We start from the raw sequence: 16,725 nt of genomic DNA, 5'->3' as shown, positions 1-16,725 counted from the left end.
TAGGAAGAAACTGCATCAACTAACAAGGAAAATAACCAGCTAGCATCATAATGGCAGGATTGAATTCACACATAACAGTATTAACCTTAAATTGACTAAATGACCCAATTAAAAGACACAGACTCGCAAATTGGATAAAGAATCAAGACCCATCAGTGGCTGTATTCAGGAGACCCATTTTACATGCAAAGACACACTTAGGCTCAAAATAAAGGAATGGAGGAATATTTACCAAGCAAATGGAAAGCAAAAAAAAGCAGAGGTTACAATCCTAGTCTCTGGTAAAAGAGACTTTAAACCATCAAAGATCAAAAGAGACAAAGAAGGGCATTACATAATGGTAAAGGGATCAATGCAACAAGAAGAGCCAACTATCCTAAATATATAGGCACCCAATGCAAGAGCTCCCAGATTCATAAAGCAAGTTCTTAGAGACCTACAAGGAAACTTAGACTCTCAAACAATAATAGTGGGAGACTTTAACACCACACTGTCAATATTAGACAGATCACCGAGACAGAAAATTAACAAGGATATCCAGGACTTGAACTCAGATCTGGACCAAGCAGACCTAATAGACATCTACAGAACTCTACCCCAAATCAACATAATATACATTCTTCTCAGCACCACATCACACCTGTTCTAAAACTGACCACACAATTTGAAGTAAAACACTCCTCAGCAAATGCAAAAGAATGAAAACTATAAGTCTCTCAGACTGTTTTAATTTGACAGTGTAGTCGAATTAAAACTCAGAATTAAGAAACTCACTCAAAACAGCACAACTACATGGAAACTGAACAACCTACTCCTGAATGACTACTGGATAAATAACGAAATGAAGGCAGATATAAAGATGGTCTTTGAAACCAATGAAAACAAAGACGCAATGTACCAGAATATTTGGGACACATTTAAAGCAGTGTGTAGAGGGAGATTTATAGCACTAATTCCCCAAAAAGAAAGCAGGAAAGATTTAAAATTGACACCTTAACATCAAAATTAAAAGAACTAGGGAAGCAAGAACAAACAAATTCCAAAGCCAGCAGAAGACAAGAAATAACTAAGATCAGAGCAGAACTGAAGGAGATAAAGAACAACAGATGCTGGAGAGGATGCAGAGAAATAGGAACACTTTTACACTGTAGGTGGGAGTGTAAATTAGTTCAACCATTGTGGAAGACAATGTGGCAATTCCTCAAGGATCTAGAAATAGAAATACCATTTGACCCAGCAATCCCATTACTGGGTATATAACCGAAGAATTATAAATCATTCTGTTATAAAGACACATGCACACGTATGTTTATTGCAGCACTGTTAACAATAGCAAAGACTTGTAACCAACCCAAATGCCTATAAATTATAGTCTGGATAAAGAAAATGGGGCTAATATACACAATGGAATACTATGCAACCACAAAAAAGGATGAGTTTATGTCCTTTGCAAGGACATTGATAAAGCTGGAAATCATCATTCTCAGCAAACTATTACAAGAACAGAAAACCAAACACTCATAAGTGAGAACTGATCAATGAGAACACATGGACACACGGGGGGAATCATCACACACCAGGGCCTGTCAGGGGTTTGAGGGCTAGGGGAGGGATAGCATTAAAGGAAATACCTAATGTAGATGATGTGATGATAGATGCAGCCAATCACTATGGCATATGTATACCTATGTAACAGACCTGAATGTTCTGCACATGTATCCTAGAACTTAAAGTACAATAATAAAAAATATATATATTAAAATAAAACCTGCAAAAAGCATTGCAAAATCTCTAAATTCCTTAGTTTAAATGGTTTTAACAACCTTCTTATGTTTTATGTTTTATGTAGCTCAAGATTATAGTAGCTCAACACATAGAAAAAAACCTACAGAATGAAAGATACCGTATTTTATTTTACTTTGCTTTATTGAGCTCTGCGGATATTGAGATTTTTACAAATTAAAGGTTTGTAGCAACCCTACATCAAGCAAGTCTATTAGTTCCAATTTCCAGTAGCATGTGCTCATTTTGTGTCTTTGTGGCACATTTCAGTGATTCACATAACACTTCAAACGTTTTCAGTAATACAATTAATATAATAGTAATATAATTGCCATTATATCTGTTATGATAAACTGTAACCAGTGATCATTGATGTTACAATTGTAATTGTTTTGAGCACCAAAAACTTAATCAATAAATATGGTGTGTGCTCTGACTGCTCCACCAACTGACTATTCCTCCATTTTTCTCTTTTTCCTAAGGCCTGCCTATTTCAGGTGACATGACAATATTGAAATTAGGTCAGTTAATAACCCTACAATGGCTTCTAAGTGTTCAGTTGAAAGAAAGTGGTACATCTCTCACTTAAATAAATAACTAGAAATGATTAAGCTTAGTGAGAAGGGCATCTCTAAAGCTGAGAGAGGACAAAGTTCAGCCTCTTGTGCCAAAGAGTCAAGTTGTGAAAGAAAAGACAAAATTCTTGAAGAAAATTAAAAGAGGTACTTCAGTGAACTTCACAGAAACTAACATGAATAATAATAATAAATAGCCTTATTGGTAATATGGAGAAAGTTTAGTAATGTGAATGAAAGATTAAATGAGTTATAATATTCCCTTAACCCAAAGGTCATCCAGAGAAAGACCCTGACTCTCTTCAATTCTGTGAAGCTGACAGAAGTGAGAAAGCTGCAGAAGAAAAGTTGGAAACTAGGAGAGTTTGGTTCATGAGGTTTTAGGAAAGAAACAACATGAAGTGCAAAATGAAGCAGCAAGTGCTGACATAGAAGCTGCAGCATTTTACCCAGAAGATCTAGCAAGTATTGATGAAGGTGACCAACTAAACTACAGATTTTCAGTGTAGATAAAACAGCCTTATGTTGGAAGAAGATGCATCTAGAAATTTCATAGATAGGAAGAAGTCAATGCCTGGTTTCAAAGCTTCAAAGAAACAAGCTCACCCTCTTCTCAAGAGCTAATGCAGCTGGTGGTTTTAGGTTAAAACCAATGCTAATTTATCATCCTGAAAGTCCTAGGGCCTTTAAGAATTATAATAAATCTACTCTGCCTGTGCTCTCTAAATGCAACAACAAAGCCTGGATGACAGCATATTTGTTTACAGCATGGTTTACTGAATATTTTAAGCCCATTATAGAGCCCTACTTCAAGAGAAAAAGATTCCTTTCAAAATATTATTACTCATTGACAATGTAACAGGTGACTCAAGAACTCTGATGGACATATGCCAGAAGAGTGATGTTTTAAAGTCTTCTAACACAACACCATTCTGCAACCCATGGATCAAGAAGAAATTTTGACTTTCATGTCTTACCATTTAAGAAATACATTTTATAAAGCAAAACTGCCAGAGATAGCATACTATTCCATTTTCACACTGTTGATAAAGACATACCCAAGACTGAATAATTCATAAAGAAAAAGTGGTTTAAAGGGCTCACTGTGGCACATGTTCTCACAATCATGGTGGAAGGTGAAAGGCATGCTTTACATGGTGGCAGGCAAGAGACAGAATGTGAACCAAGTGAAAAACAAACCCCTTATAGAACCATCAGATTTCATGAGACTTATTCATTACCATGAGAACAGTATGTGAAAAACTTCCCCCATAATTCAATTATACCCCACTGGCCCCCTCCAACAACATGGGGAAATTATGGGAGCTACAATTCAAGATGGGATTTGGATGGGGACACATCCAAACCATACCATTCCACACCTTACCCTGCCCAAATATCATGTCCTCACATTTCAAAACCAATTATGCCTTTCCAACAGTCTTCTAAAGTCTTAACTCATTTCAGCATTAACTCAAAAGTTCACAGTCCAAAGTCTCATCTGAGACAAGGGAAGTCCCTTCCACCTATGAGCCTGTAAAATCAAAGCAAGTTAGTTACTTCCTAGATACAATGGAGTACAAGCATTGTATAAATATACCTGCTCTAAATGGGAGAAATTGTCCAAAACAAAAAAGCTGCAGCCCCCATGCAAGCCTTATATCCAATAGGGCAGTCATTAAACCATAAAGTTCCAAAATGGTTTCCTTTGACTCTATTTCTCACAACCAAGTCACATTGATGCAAAACTTGGGTTCCCATGGTCTTGAGCAGCTCCAGCCTGTGGCTTTGCAGGGTACAGCCCCCCTCCAAGCTGCTTTCACAGGCTGGAATTTAGCGTCTGCAATTTTTCCAAGCACATGGTGAAAAATGTTGGTAGATCTACCATTCTGGGGTCTGGAGGATGGTGGCCCTCTTTTGACAGCTTCACTAGGCAGTGCCCCAGTGGGGACTCTGTGTGGGGGCTTGCACCCCTTTCCTTTCTGCATTGCCCTAGCAGAGGTTCTCCATGAGGACTCTGCCCCTGCAGCACCTCTGCTGGGACATTCAGGCATTTCCATACATCCTCTGAAATCTAGGCAGAAGTTACCAAACCTCAGTTCTTGACTTCTATATACCCACAGGCTCAATGGTGCATGGAAGCTGCTATGGCTTGGGGCTTGCACTCTCTGAAGCCATAGCCCAAGATGCACCTTGGCCCTTTTTAGTTATGGCTAGAAAAGCTGGGACACAGGGCACCAAGTCCCTAGACTGTACAGTATAGGGGTCCCTGGACCCATCCTAAGAAATCATTTTTTTCCTTCTAACCTCCAGGCCTGTGATGGATGGGGCTTCCAAAAAGGTTTCTGACATGCTCTGGAGACATTTTCCCCATTGTTTTGGTGATTAACATTTGGCTCCTTGTTATTTATGCAAATTTCTGCAGCTAGCATGAATTTCTCCTCAGAAAATGGGATTTTCTTTTCTATCACATTGTCAGGCTACAAATTTTCTGAACTTTTATGTTCTGTTTCTCTTTTAAAACAGAATGCTTTTAACAGCACCCAAGTCACATCTTGAATGTTTTGCTGCTCAGAAATTTTTTTCTGCCAGATGCCCTAAATCATCTCCCTCAAACACAAAGTTCCACAAATCTCTAGAGCATGGGCAAAATGCTGCCAGTCTCTTTGCTAAAACATACCAATAGCCACCTTTACTCCAGTTCCCAACAAGTTCCTTATCTCCATCTGAGACCACCTCAGCCTGGATTTCTTTGTTCATATCATTATCAGCATTTTGGTTAAAGCCATTCAACAAGTGTCTAGGAAGTTCCAAACTTTCCCACATCTTCCTGTCTTCTTCTGAGCCCTGCAAACTGTTCCAACTTCTGGCTGTTATCCAGTTCCAAAGTCATTTCTCTATTTTTGGGTATCTTTCCAGCAGCATCCCACTCTACCAGTACTAATTTACTGTATTAGCTCATTTTCACACTGATGATAAAGACATACCTGAGACTGGTATAAAGAAAAAGAGGTTTAATAGGCTCACAGTTCCATGTGGCTGGGGAGACTGAACAATCATGGTGGAAAGTGAAAGGCATCTCTTACATGGTGGTAGTCAAGAGAGAGAATGAGTGCCAACTGAAAAGGGAAACCCCTTATAAAACCATCAGATTTTGTGAGACTTATTTATTACTACAGAACAGCATGTGGGAAACTGTCCCCATGATTCAATTATCTCTCACTGGGTCCCTCCCACAACATGTGGAAATTATGGGAACTATAATTCAAGATGAGATTTGGGTGGGGACACAGCCAAATCATACCAGATAGTGATTCTGCTCATGTATCTGGGAGAAGTACACTAAAAACCTTCTGGAAAGGAATCATCATTCTAGATGTCATTTGGAAAGGATTTACTATTAAGAGCATTTGTGATTCATGGTAGGAGGTCAAAATAACATTAACAGGAGTTTGGAAGAAGTTGATTTCAGTCCTCATGAATGACTTTGAGGGGTTAAAGATTTCAATGGAGAAAGTTACTGTAGATGTGGTGGAAGTCACGAGAGAACTAGAATTAGAAGTGGAGTCTGAAGATGTGTCTGAATTGCTACAATTTCATGACAAAAACTTGAATGAATGAGAAGTGGCTTCTGATAGGTGAGCAAAAAATGTGGTTTCTGAGATGGAATCTACTCCTGGTGAAGACACTGAAAATTATGGAAATGACAGCAAAGGATTTAGAATGTTCCATAAATTTAGTTGATAAAGCAGCATCAGGGTTGAAGAGAATTGACTGCAATTTTGAAAGAAGTTCTGAGGGTAAAATGCTATCAAATATCATGACATATTATGGAGAAATCTTTCATGAAAGGAAGTGTCATTTGACACAGCAAACTTTACCATTGTCCTATTTTAATATATTGCCACAGCCACCCCCACCTTTAGAAATCACCACCTTGATCATTTGTCAGCAGCCATACATCAAGGCAACACCCTCTACCACCAAAAGATTATAACTCACTGAGGGTCAAATGATTGTTAGCATTTTTTAGCAATAAAGTAATTTTAATTGAGGTATGTACATTGTTTTTTATACATGTTATTGCACATTTAATAGACTGCAGTATATTGTAAATATAATTTATATTCACTGGGAAACCAAAAAATAAATTGTGTGACTTGCTTTACAGCAGTGGTCTGAAACCGAACACACATTATCTTCCAGGTATGAGTGTATTTGAAATCATATGTGATAAGGAATTACTATTCAGAACATACCAAGAACTCCTACAATTCATCATCAACAACAATTCTTGAGCACTGCTTCTTCTAATATTGTTATACTACTATTCTCTCTATTATGTCCTTCTGGAGCATTAATTAATTAATTAAATGTATGTTGGGATCTTTGTACTCTATTCCAGGGGTCAGCAAACGATAACACATGGGCTAAATCCAGGCTGCTGTTTGTGTGTAAATAAAGTTTTATTAGCACATTTTTAGAAATTTTTAGAAAAAATTTCTAAAATAGAAAGAGGGAAAAGACTTGAATACACACTTCTCCAAAGATGATACACAAATGAGCAAGAAGCACATGAAGACATTCTCAGCATCACTAGTAAGTATGGAAAACTGAATAAAAACTACAGTGAAAAACCACTTTACAACCATTACAATGGCCATTAAAAGCAGAAAATGACACATGTTGGCAAGGATATAAAGGAATTGGAGTCCTTGTAATTTGCTGATGGAAATGTGAAATGGTGTAGCCTCAGTGGAAAACAGTACAGCACTTCCTCAAAAAGTTAAAAAGAATTATTATATGATTAGGTAATTCCACTGCTGGATATATACCCAAAAAATTGAAAGCAGAGCTCAAACAGATAGTTGTATACCCATGATTGTAGCAGCATTATTCAGAATAGGTAAAAGGTGGGGAGAAAACCCAAATGTTCATTCATTGATTAATGAATAAGCAAATTATGGTTTATATAATTAACTATTACTCTGCCTTAATTAAATATTATTACATATTTTATAATTATTGTCTAAGAATAATGAATAATACTTGGTTTCTGATAAAATTCTCCAATAAAAGGAACAAGGGCTCCTTGGGGAAATGGCTGATTCTAGGACTGGGATAGAGAAAACACAAGATGAACCTGAAGTATCTTGCAATGCCAGAAAGTAAAAATATGGGAAACACACACACACACACACACACACACATACACAGATGGAGATATACCTAAGGATACAAGAAAAAAACTGAAAGAGTTCCCAATGGCCAAAGCTGAAATATTTTGTGTAAAAAGGAAATAACTCAAATCACAAAACACATATTCATGTGTCCATCCTGATATATTTTTTAATGCTTAAATAAATAAATAGTGAAAAAGAGAAAATTTTCTGTCAATAATAACTCCAACTAATTTATGTGGACACTCTTCTAGGAGATGTAGCACAAATCCTCACCCCTTAAGTTTAGACTACGTTAAGTTAACAGGCTCCTAAAGAGTAACATTATGGAAAGTGGAGGTGGGGATGAATGTAACTTTATAGTGGAGAGAACTGGCAAACACAACTTCAACTAGGTGATCAAAGTTAACATAATCAGTTACATCATATTGATAGAATTTTCCCTCAATATGAGATGATGCAAAAAACACGTCATCTCTGTAATCTTCCAAAAACACATAAACCTGCTCTATGAGACAAACATTAGATAAATCTGAATTGAGCAACATTCTACAATTCCATGGTAGTCCCTGATTACTTCCCTTCAAAACCATCAAGGTCATCAAAAACAAGTAAACCAATACCTGGACAGTAAACCTAAACTGAGTGACTGCTTGCTAAAATATGAAATTTAAATGGGAGCTAGTGTCTCATAACAATACTTAAAATGTCCAGGATATAATGAATATAACTCATCATATGAAATATCAGAAAACCACATCTTGAATGAACAAAGACAATCAACAGATGCCAACACCAAGATGACTTAGATGTTGGAATTATCTGGCAAGGATTTTAAAGCAGACATCAATAGATGCTTTAATAAGCAATTATGAACACTCTTGAAACATATGAATAATATAACATCTCGGCAAATAAATAGAAATTGTAAAAATGAACAAAATGAAAATTGCAAAACTGAAAAAAATAAAATAACTAACACAAAAATCTCACTGGATTCATTCCACAGCAATATGTAGATGGCAGGACAGAGTCAGTGAACTTGAAAACAGATAAATAGATTGTCCTCATTGAACAACAAAGGGAAAACAGACTAAAAAAATGAAAAGAATCATAAGAGCTGTGACAATAACAAAAGATCTAACATTTATGTCATCACAGTTCCCAAAAGAGTTGAATAGCAAACACAATTCAATAAAAAATGGCAGAAAATTTTTAAGATTTGTCAAAAAGCATAAACCTACAAAGCTAATGGGATTATATGTTCTATTTTTGAATCTCCTGGTGAGTCTATAATTATTTCAAATAAAAAGTTAAAAAACAAAAAGTGATATTCGTCATCTCACATTCTTTTCTGTTTGTGATCACCTCAGAAGTATAAACCTATAAAAGAGTAGCTATAACGTATTAAGTTCCTACTATGTATCATATCACATTACAATTTTGTCCTCATAACAATCCTAAGAAGCAATTATGGTAATTACAGTCGTAATCACTTAATGATTTAGCGATTACTAAGTACCAGGCATTGTGCTAAGTGCTTGACAGTCATTATTACAACAAATCATCAAAACAATCCTATAACATATGATGTAGGCACTACTAATTATCTCCACTGTACAGATGAGGAACTGCTGAAAAATGGGATTTATTAGTTTGTTCCAGGTCACATAATATACAAGTTTCACAGAGATACAATCATCCAGAAAAAAAAATGACATTTAAAAAGGCGAATAATGTAAATCAAATTTGATTATGTGAGAAAGAACAGGCCACATTAGCAAAGCCTACATTTTAGAATATTTAAGAAAAAATGAGATTTAATTAATTCCTGTAAGGTTTTTACATTTTAAAGCTGTATTGGGATGTTTTCTTAAAAAGCTTCAGCTGAGCTGTTACAAGTTCTAAGTCTATGAGGTAACAAACCCGACAAAGGAGTGTAAGTTAATATTCATTCCTGTGCCAGTATTGGGCAGTTTTAACAAGCATAGAAAGATTTCTAAATATCAAGCAAACTAGCAGCATCATTCAGTTTCACAGAAGGCAGCATACTATGGTGAAAAGAGCAAAAGCAGTAAGATCAGAATTGAGTTCTCCTTTACTAATTGGATGGTACTGACAAATTACAATGCCTACATCTCAGATTTTTTCATCTGAAAATAGAGATAAGCACCCCTGTCCAAACTCATTCTACTGATGATCTAATGCTGAAATGTTCTACAAACACCATGTTATAGTAAGAGTATGAAAATTTAATGCTTGAACATGAAATGTAAACGCTTTGGATTGGCAGACATAAGTCTTGGCAAGGAAAAGCTTTTCAATTATGCTGAGCTATAAAATAAAAGTTACATCGTTATAGTGGAGAAAAGAAATCACAAATAATTCCGTCTTCCCTTATCCATAGGGTTTCTGACAAACTCTAGGTGATATTTTGGACAACAAAAATTATTATCTAAATATTATTTCTACTTAGTGCTGGTACATTCTTCAATGAAACATGAACATATATGCACAGATGTGAATATCACTTTTTATTACCACTCTTCACCTTGAAAACTGATAGAGAAATATTAAGTGATAAAGCACACTGATGTTGATTCCAACTGTTGGGAGTCTCTCTAGGAGCTTCCTCTCACACTGGATCATCTTTTTCTGTGCTTCTGTGTGTGTGCATGTGTACGTGTGTGTGTGTGAAAAAGAGAGGGAGAGAGAAAGAAAATGAGAGAGAGAAAGAGGGAGAGGGAGAGACAGAAAGAAAGTGAGAGAGAGAGAGGGAGAGGGAGACAGTGAGAGAGGGGGAACAGGGAGGGGAGAGAGGGGGAGGGGGGAGAAGGGGAGGGGGAAGAGGGGGAAAGGCAGAGGAGGGATGGGGAGGAGGTAGAGAGAGAGAGAGAGAGAGAGCCGGGCACGGTAACTCACACCTGTAATCCCAGCACTCTGGGAGGCTGGGGCGGGCAGATCACCTGAGTTCAGGAGTTCAAGACCAGCCTGTCCAACATGGTGAAACCCTGTCTCTACTAAAATAACAAAAACTAGCTGGGCATGGTGGTGCATGCCTGTAATCCCAGCTACTCGAGAGGTTGAGGCAGGTGAATCACTTAAACCTGGGAGGCAGAGCTTGCCAGGAGCCAAGATCGCCATCATTGCACTCCAGCCTGGGGGAGAAGAGTGAAACTCCATCTCAAAAGAGAGAGAGAGAGAGAGAGAGAAAGAAAGAGAGAGCCTACTAGTATATTAAGTATAAAATATAGAATTTAATATAAATGCACAGTTACCTTCACCATTTTCATGAAGTTGCTTTGTGAAATTTTTATTTCAGCACTAAGCAAATAAAACTGGTAGGATAACTTTTTTTCTCATGGCAAGTGATACATTCAAATGTGGTGTAGAACCTTTTGTATAAGGTTTAACAGATTCTCTATTTTACAGAGGAAGTGAATTACAACTAGTAAACACATTGTCTACTTCTTCCAAATATACCTACACTAGTAGTGACATGATAGGTGTCAGAACCAGTAATATTCCCTTTACATGTACTGCTTCTTGTATACACGTACAGACATGTATTTATACACATCTGACTTCCAAATGGTGTGTGCCTGTGGTCCCAGATACTCAGGAAGCTGAGATGTGAGGATTGCTTGGGCCTGGGAGGTTAAGGCTATAGTGAGCCATGATCACACTATTGTACTCCAGAGTGGGTAACAGAGTGAGACCTGTCCCCACCTCCAGAAAAAAAAAAAGAATTTACTGCACCTTTACTGCATACCAATTCTGAGTATTTTACAGATACAAATTTAGTTATAAAAATAACAAAATACATACATTTATATAGTATTTATGTGCCAAGCATACTTCTAAGCACATAAACTAATCAATTCTTCATAAAAAATTTTATGAGGTAGATGCACAATTATTACATTTTGACAGGTATGAAAACAGAGATACATGAAGTAACTTGCACAAAGTCACCCAACTAGCAAATTACATAATTGGGATTTGAATCCAGGCAGCCTGGTTTCAAAGACTAACCATTTGAACTATAAGTTATTATATATCCAAAAATGGAATTTTATTGCCTATTTGTATTTCAGTATATTCCCAGGAATATCAAAATTCTAACAAGGCCCAACAGCCACCTCGATGTCTCCTCCAGAACCATATAATGATTATTTTTTTAAAGACAAATATAAAGAGAACAAAGATTTTTTTGTCACACCTAAGTTATAAACCCTAGTACAGAACTGTATGGTATGTAGACTGAAATGGTGGCATACCTTCAAAGCCTAAAGTGTCTTTATACTGATCTAAAACCGATTGAATTAACCACCCTCCCACAACAAGCCGTGGGAGAAATGAGAGCCTCAAATTGTATTCCTAAGAAGATGCAAAAGAGAAAGAAAAATAAAGAACAGTTCCTGACCTTAGGAAGCTAGCCTGGCACTCACAGCTAGGCCAAGCAATTCTCGTATTGGACATAAACTAGCCATAGAATACCAATCATAGGGTAACTCTGGGACTATGATAAAATGAGACAAAGCAAGACCACTTAATTTTGTCTAAGCATAGACAAAAACAAGTTACTGTGCCACCCATGACATACCAGCACCTCCCCTACTCTGCCCAGGCTATCCTTGTTCTAGTCTCCCCTTCCTATCGATAAGATTTATTGAACTACCAATCATAAAATTGGCCCCATTTTCTGTCAGTATCCAATCTAGAATAAACCTTTTCCTTGGACCCATCAGCAAATCTTACAACCCATTGTTTTTTCTAACACCCTCTTAGTGATACATTCCACGGTTCCCTGAAGCATGTTCTCTTTCACTGCAGTGAAGAATAAACCCAACTTGTTCACCTATAGGGGTATTCTTGCCTTTGACTGGAGGCCATTGACCTGAGAGTTATAGCAAACGGGTCTGGCTTGCCCTCAGAGCAAGCCCAGAAGCACCTTTACTATTCTATCTAGTGAAGGTAAGAGAAAGACATAGGAGAGAATGCAAAATGTCTGAGCCTCCTCTGTGAAATAGCAGGAGTGATACACACGTCTCTGACTTTTTAATGCACAATAATGGTAGATACAATTAAAAGGGGCCCAATCTCTGTGTATGACAGGGGATTGGGGAGAGTCAATAATTTCACAGAGGTCAAAATTAATGGTTTTGAAAAGTGTGAAAATAAGTCTGTACTTACCAGGTATACATTGAAAGTATCTCCTGATTTAGGTTTCTTTATAATAGTAAGTTGTCTGTTTCCCTATGTCCTGTCAACTATCATAACCACAGAGAAAAGCAAGTGAGCATCTACCCCATCTCTGGGAGAAGCATTTAACATTAGAGGAGGGTCCTGTCCAGACTGGAAAAGGAAAGAAAAAGCTCATTCTTTCCTCCTCAGTTGATTGTAGAGAGGTATGAAGCAGAAATATGAAAAGTCAGCAGTGCTATAAACTTACCTCTCTGGGACAAAATCTGAAGGAGGCATATTCAATAGTAAAAGAATAAGTCACAAACAGAGCTTCAGTTCCACTTTTGTTTTATACCTGTGCAAGATCACAACCATCCAACCACCTGGGATGAAAGAGTGGATAGGCAGCAATAATGGGACAGTCACTCTCAGTTCCCACGTGGCATGGAGGGGACCAAGAAGTTCTCTCTTGTCCTAAAGCTATGAATGTGACCTTTTCAGAGTCTGCCATAGGGAGAAACACAGGCTCTGTTACCACATGCAAGAAAGGCAAAGTGAGCTCTGGGACAAGGGTCCGATCAACCACATCCCATTATCCTGAATCAGTGCACTTTACTCCCACCACAGCTGCACTATCATTAACAGTGTAATTCTGTGTATATCCAGATTACATTGTAGAAGGGTAGGTAAGAAATATGAAATACAAACTAACACACAGGAACCTGTTATTTATAAAAAGTGCTTAAATTATTAAATACCAGTAAGATTACTGGATTGATTAGAATTGAGAACTTTGTTTCCCCACAACCTTGTGTAGCGAAAGTAGACTCGAGATTAAGAACAGATCAATTATAAACTCTAAAAAAATATACTTTCTTTGCACATTTTTGTATAGTCTTAGTAAATCTGCATGCATGTGTAAACATATACAAAAATAATTGTAGAAAATAAATCAAAACATTAACAGTGCTTATCTTTGGATAGGTGGGTATGTGGATTCTGGGTTTAATTAATGAATATTTTTCAATATTGCCCAAATGTCCCCCAATGAACATATTACTTTTGTAATAAGAATTAAATCAATTTTTAAACATGAGACACTCAGAAATTTTTATTCATTTTATTTTGCAGTGAAAGCACATGAAATATCTTTTCAAAATGGTAAAGTGATCACTTTCAATGACTGTTAATAGGAAAAGAGAATTGTACACTGTAAGGCTTACACAATTACACAGAACAATATGTGCAAACTTTTGAAAATACTATGACTAACACTTCACTGATAAACAATAACCTCAATATAACTAAGTTTCATTATTTATCACAGTTACATAAAATACAAGAGCCTATGAATAAGCTGTTATTAGCAATAAATGTAGTTTTGCCTGAAATTCTTATCTATATGCAGGCCTCTTAAGCATTCAAGTTTTAAATTCTACTGCGTTGTTATTGCAAAATGAAGCAGGCACAACAATATTAAATCCTCTAGCTAAAGGACTAAGTAAACAAAAATAGAAGAAAAAATAAACAGCAAAAACCCTTGGGTTGCTTCCCAGGATTTTTTTTTCAAACAAATATTGATCTCATTTAGCATTTCTGATAGTTTCATAGCCACAGATTAATAGCTATATGACAAAAAGACTTCAGAAGGGTTAAACTACACAACACTATACTAATGTTTTAAATCGTTTACCACAGTCTACATTTCTTGAAAACATTCTACTACTAAAATGCAAGGTCAAATTAATTAGTTTTTGAACTTTTCTTATATTTTTGAACCTATGTTTTAACTGACACTACAAGAAAAATACAGAACACAAGACTTCTTATACCTTGAGTAACTATATCTAGGGCAGTTAATTTCAGGGCCATATATACTTTGATTTAACGATCAATGTCTTCTACTAATGCCTCAAGGTTTTTGCAACAAGCTTTAACTTCCTCAATTGCAGCCATCCAATTATCATAAATAATTTTGTCATAAATTTCATCATTAACTTCTCTAACTACCCCCTCCTGCTGTGATTCAAGTGCATCACCTGAGAAAAATAATACTGATCTTGGAATTATGTAAGTACGTAAATTGTGACCAAGTAAAAAATCATCATTTCCATCCCTTCCATTTGAGGTGAATCCATGAGGAGAGAAAAAATTGAAAAATGAATCCTTGGGAAAATCTTCAGTTACAGTTCGGATTGTTCCCCAGATCCGATGTTTCTGTTTCTTCTTTATCGTTTTTAAAGTAACATTCTTTCCTTCATTCCAATCTATCTCACAGCCTGTGGAATACTCAATCGCAGTTCCCCTATAGGGATGGGGATCATAATATGCTAGCTTTGACTTCAGCACATAGGTCTTTGTCAACAATTCATTTTTGAAATATTCATTGGGTTTGAAGTGAAATTCTAGTGTGAAACTGAGAGGCTCGCCAGGATCTGAAAGCTTAACTTTAATATCTGTCAGGAGCTTCAGAATAGGCTCATCGTATTTCTTAATCAAAGGAGTGAGTGCATCAACGTTTTTTAAAACAGTCAGCCAAAAATCAGGAATTCCCTTCGGATCCTCCTCTTCCTTATTCTCTTCTCCAGTAGCCTCAATGTCATCATCATCATCATCATCCTCCTCCTCCTCCTCCACAGCATAATCATAATAACAGTCCTCATAACCATCATCCTCATCCACATACTCATGTACCATTCCCTCTTCATTACCATACATCTCTTCATCATACATTTCCTCATCATCATAGTCCTCAGAGTCTGATTTATATTCACATTCCTCTTCTGTAGGTTCATAGATTGCATTGATGATCTGACGTCTTTTTTCCAGTAAAGGTTGATACATTTCAGCAAACTTTCTTTCAATGTCATGAAATTCCCTCAGGAATTTGGATTCTAAATTGGCCGCTCTAGTTTGAAGCTTTTTAAGGGCTAACACACGGTACTTAACTTTCACAGGCAGACTTTCAACAAAGTCTGTATCTAAAACATAACCGATAAGTCCTTTTGGACGGTCTGGGTCTGAGTCCTCATCAGTATCTCCACCTTTTTTCCCATCTTCCCCGGACCCAGCAGCAGTATCTTCACCTTTTTCCCCTTCTTCCCCGAGCCCAGCGGCGGCTTCATCGCCGCACTTCCCATCATCTCCAAGCCCAGCAGCGGCATCTTCACCGCGCTCCGGTTGTTCCCCGGGCCCTTCTGTCATTATTTGATTACCAGCCTCTTCTTGACTGGATTCTGACAGTTCCTTATGGTCCGCTGACTCGGCCATTTTTCAAAGGACCGTAAACGCCTAAGGTGGCTACCACAGAGATCGGGAGACCAAACCTCTGCAGGAAAAGACTCACCGAAATATCAGAAGCGGCGGTGGTCGGGGCAGAGGTGGACCTAGCAGTGGCGTCCGGACTGAGGGAACGACGATCAAGGCTGCCGCGCGGATGAAAAGTGGTGCTGAGGCTTTGAGAATCGGACTGAAGCAGTGGCGGCCTGGGCTGGGTGCAGAGGGCGGCGATGGCTGCGGGGACGGATACTGCAGGAGAGAGCCAGAAACTGCAGAGAGCCGCAGTGGGCAGACCTCCTCCGCAAGCAGCTACTGCTGCAAGAAAAAATGGTGCCGCAATATGATTGCGCAGCTGTCACTTGCCTAAAATTTCTTGGTGCAAATAGATTGCTGCGTCACCTCCTTCCCTCCCACAACTCTGCCCTAATCTCATTTGCTGCGATGTAGTGACTGACAAACCCAGAGCCAGTAAATTATTAGATCTATCAAGTTTTCAACTCTGCTCACCTTCCCAGGTTCTCTAATATGGCTGATTCATCCACCTCCTACTCGTCCTCTACCCCATTTGCCGCAGTTTCTGGAATCCCATTGCGTTTATTCGTTTATTCATCCAATTTTTAACCGATATTATACTTTTGTGATTTCCGGAGAGCTCATAAAAAAAAACCTAATTAAAATGTCGGACAATGAGATAGGACAAGACACCCAGCCATCCTAAATCA

General features: G+C 37.6%; 1 protein-coding gene across 1 annotated transcript; it reads right to left on the bottom strand.

Annotated features, from left to right (window-relative positions):
• Nucleotides 1–13,828: 13,828 nt before the first annotated feature.
• Nucleotides 13,829–16,414, bottom strand: NAP1L2 (nucleosome assembly protein 1 like 2). Its single transcript, XM_012475207.2, has one exon. It carries the CDS (start codon nucleotides 15,992–15,994, stop codon nucleotides 14,609–14,611), a length of 1,386 nt encoding a protein of 461 aa, XP_012330630.2. The 5' UTR covers nucleotides 15,995–16,414; the 3' UTR covers nucleotides 13,829–14,608.
• Nucleotides 16,415–16,725: the final 311 nt, after the last annotated feature.

The sequence above is a fragment of the Aotus nancymaae genome, unplaced genomic scaffold, assembly GCF_030222135.1.
Source record: "Aotus nancymaae isolate 86718 unplaced genomic scaffold, 86718_ANA_hifiasm-v0.15.2.pri h1tg000004l, whole genome shotgun sequence".
NCBI lineage: Eukaryota > Metazoa > Chordata > Mammalia > Primates > Aotidae > Aotus > Aotus nancymaae.
Note: the sequence above shows the minus strand (reverse complement) of the source record. Positions and strands in the feature narration are given on the sequence as shown.

What these genes read in the sequence shown, in the direction of transcription:
- NAP1L2 (XM_012475207.2), bottom strand. Translation starts at nt 15,994, where the DNA reads ATGGCCGAGTCAGCGGACCATAAGGAACTGTCAGAATCCAGTCAAGAA.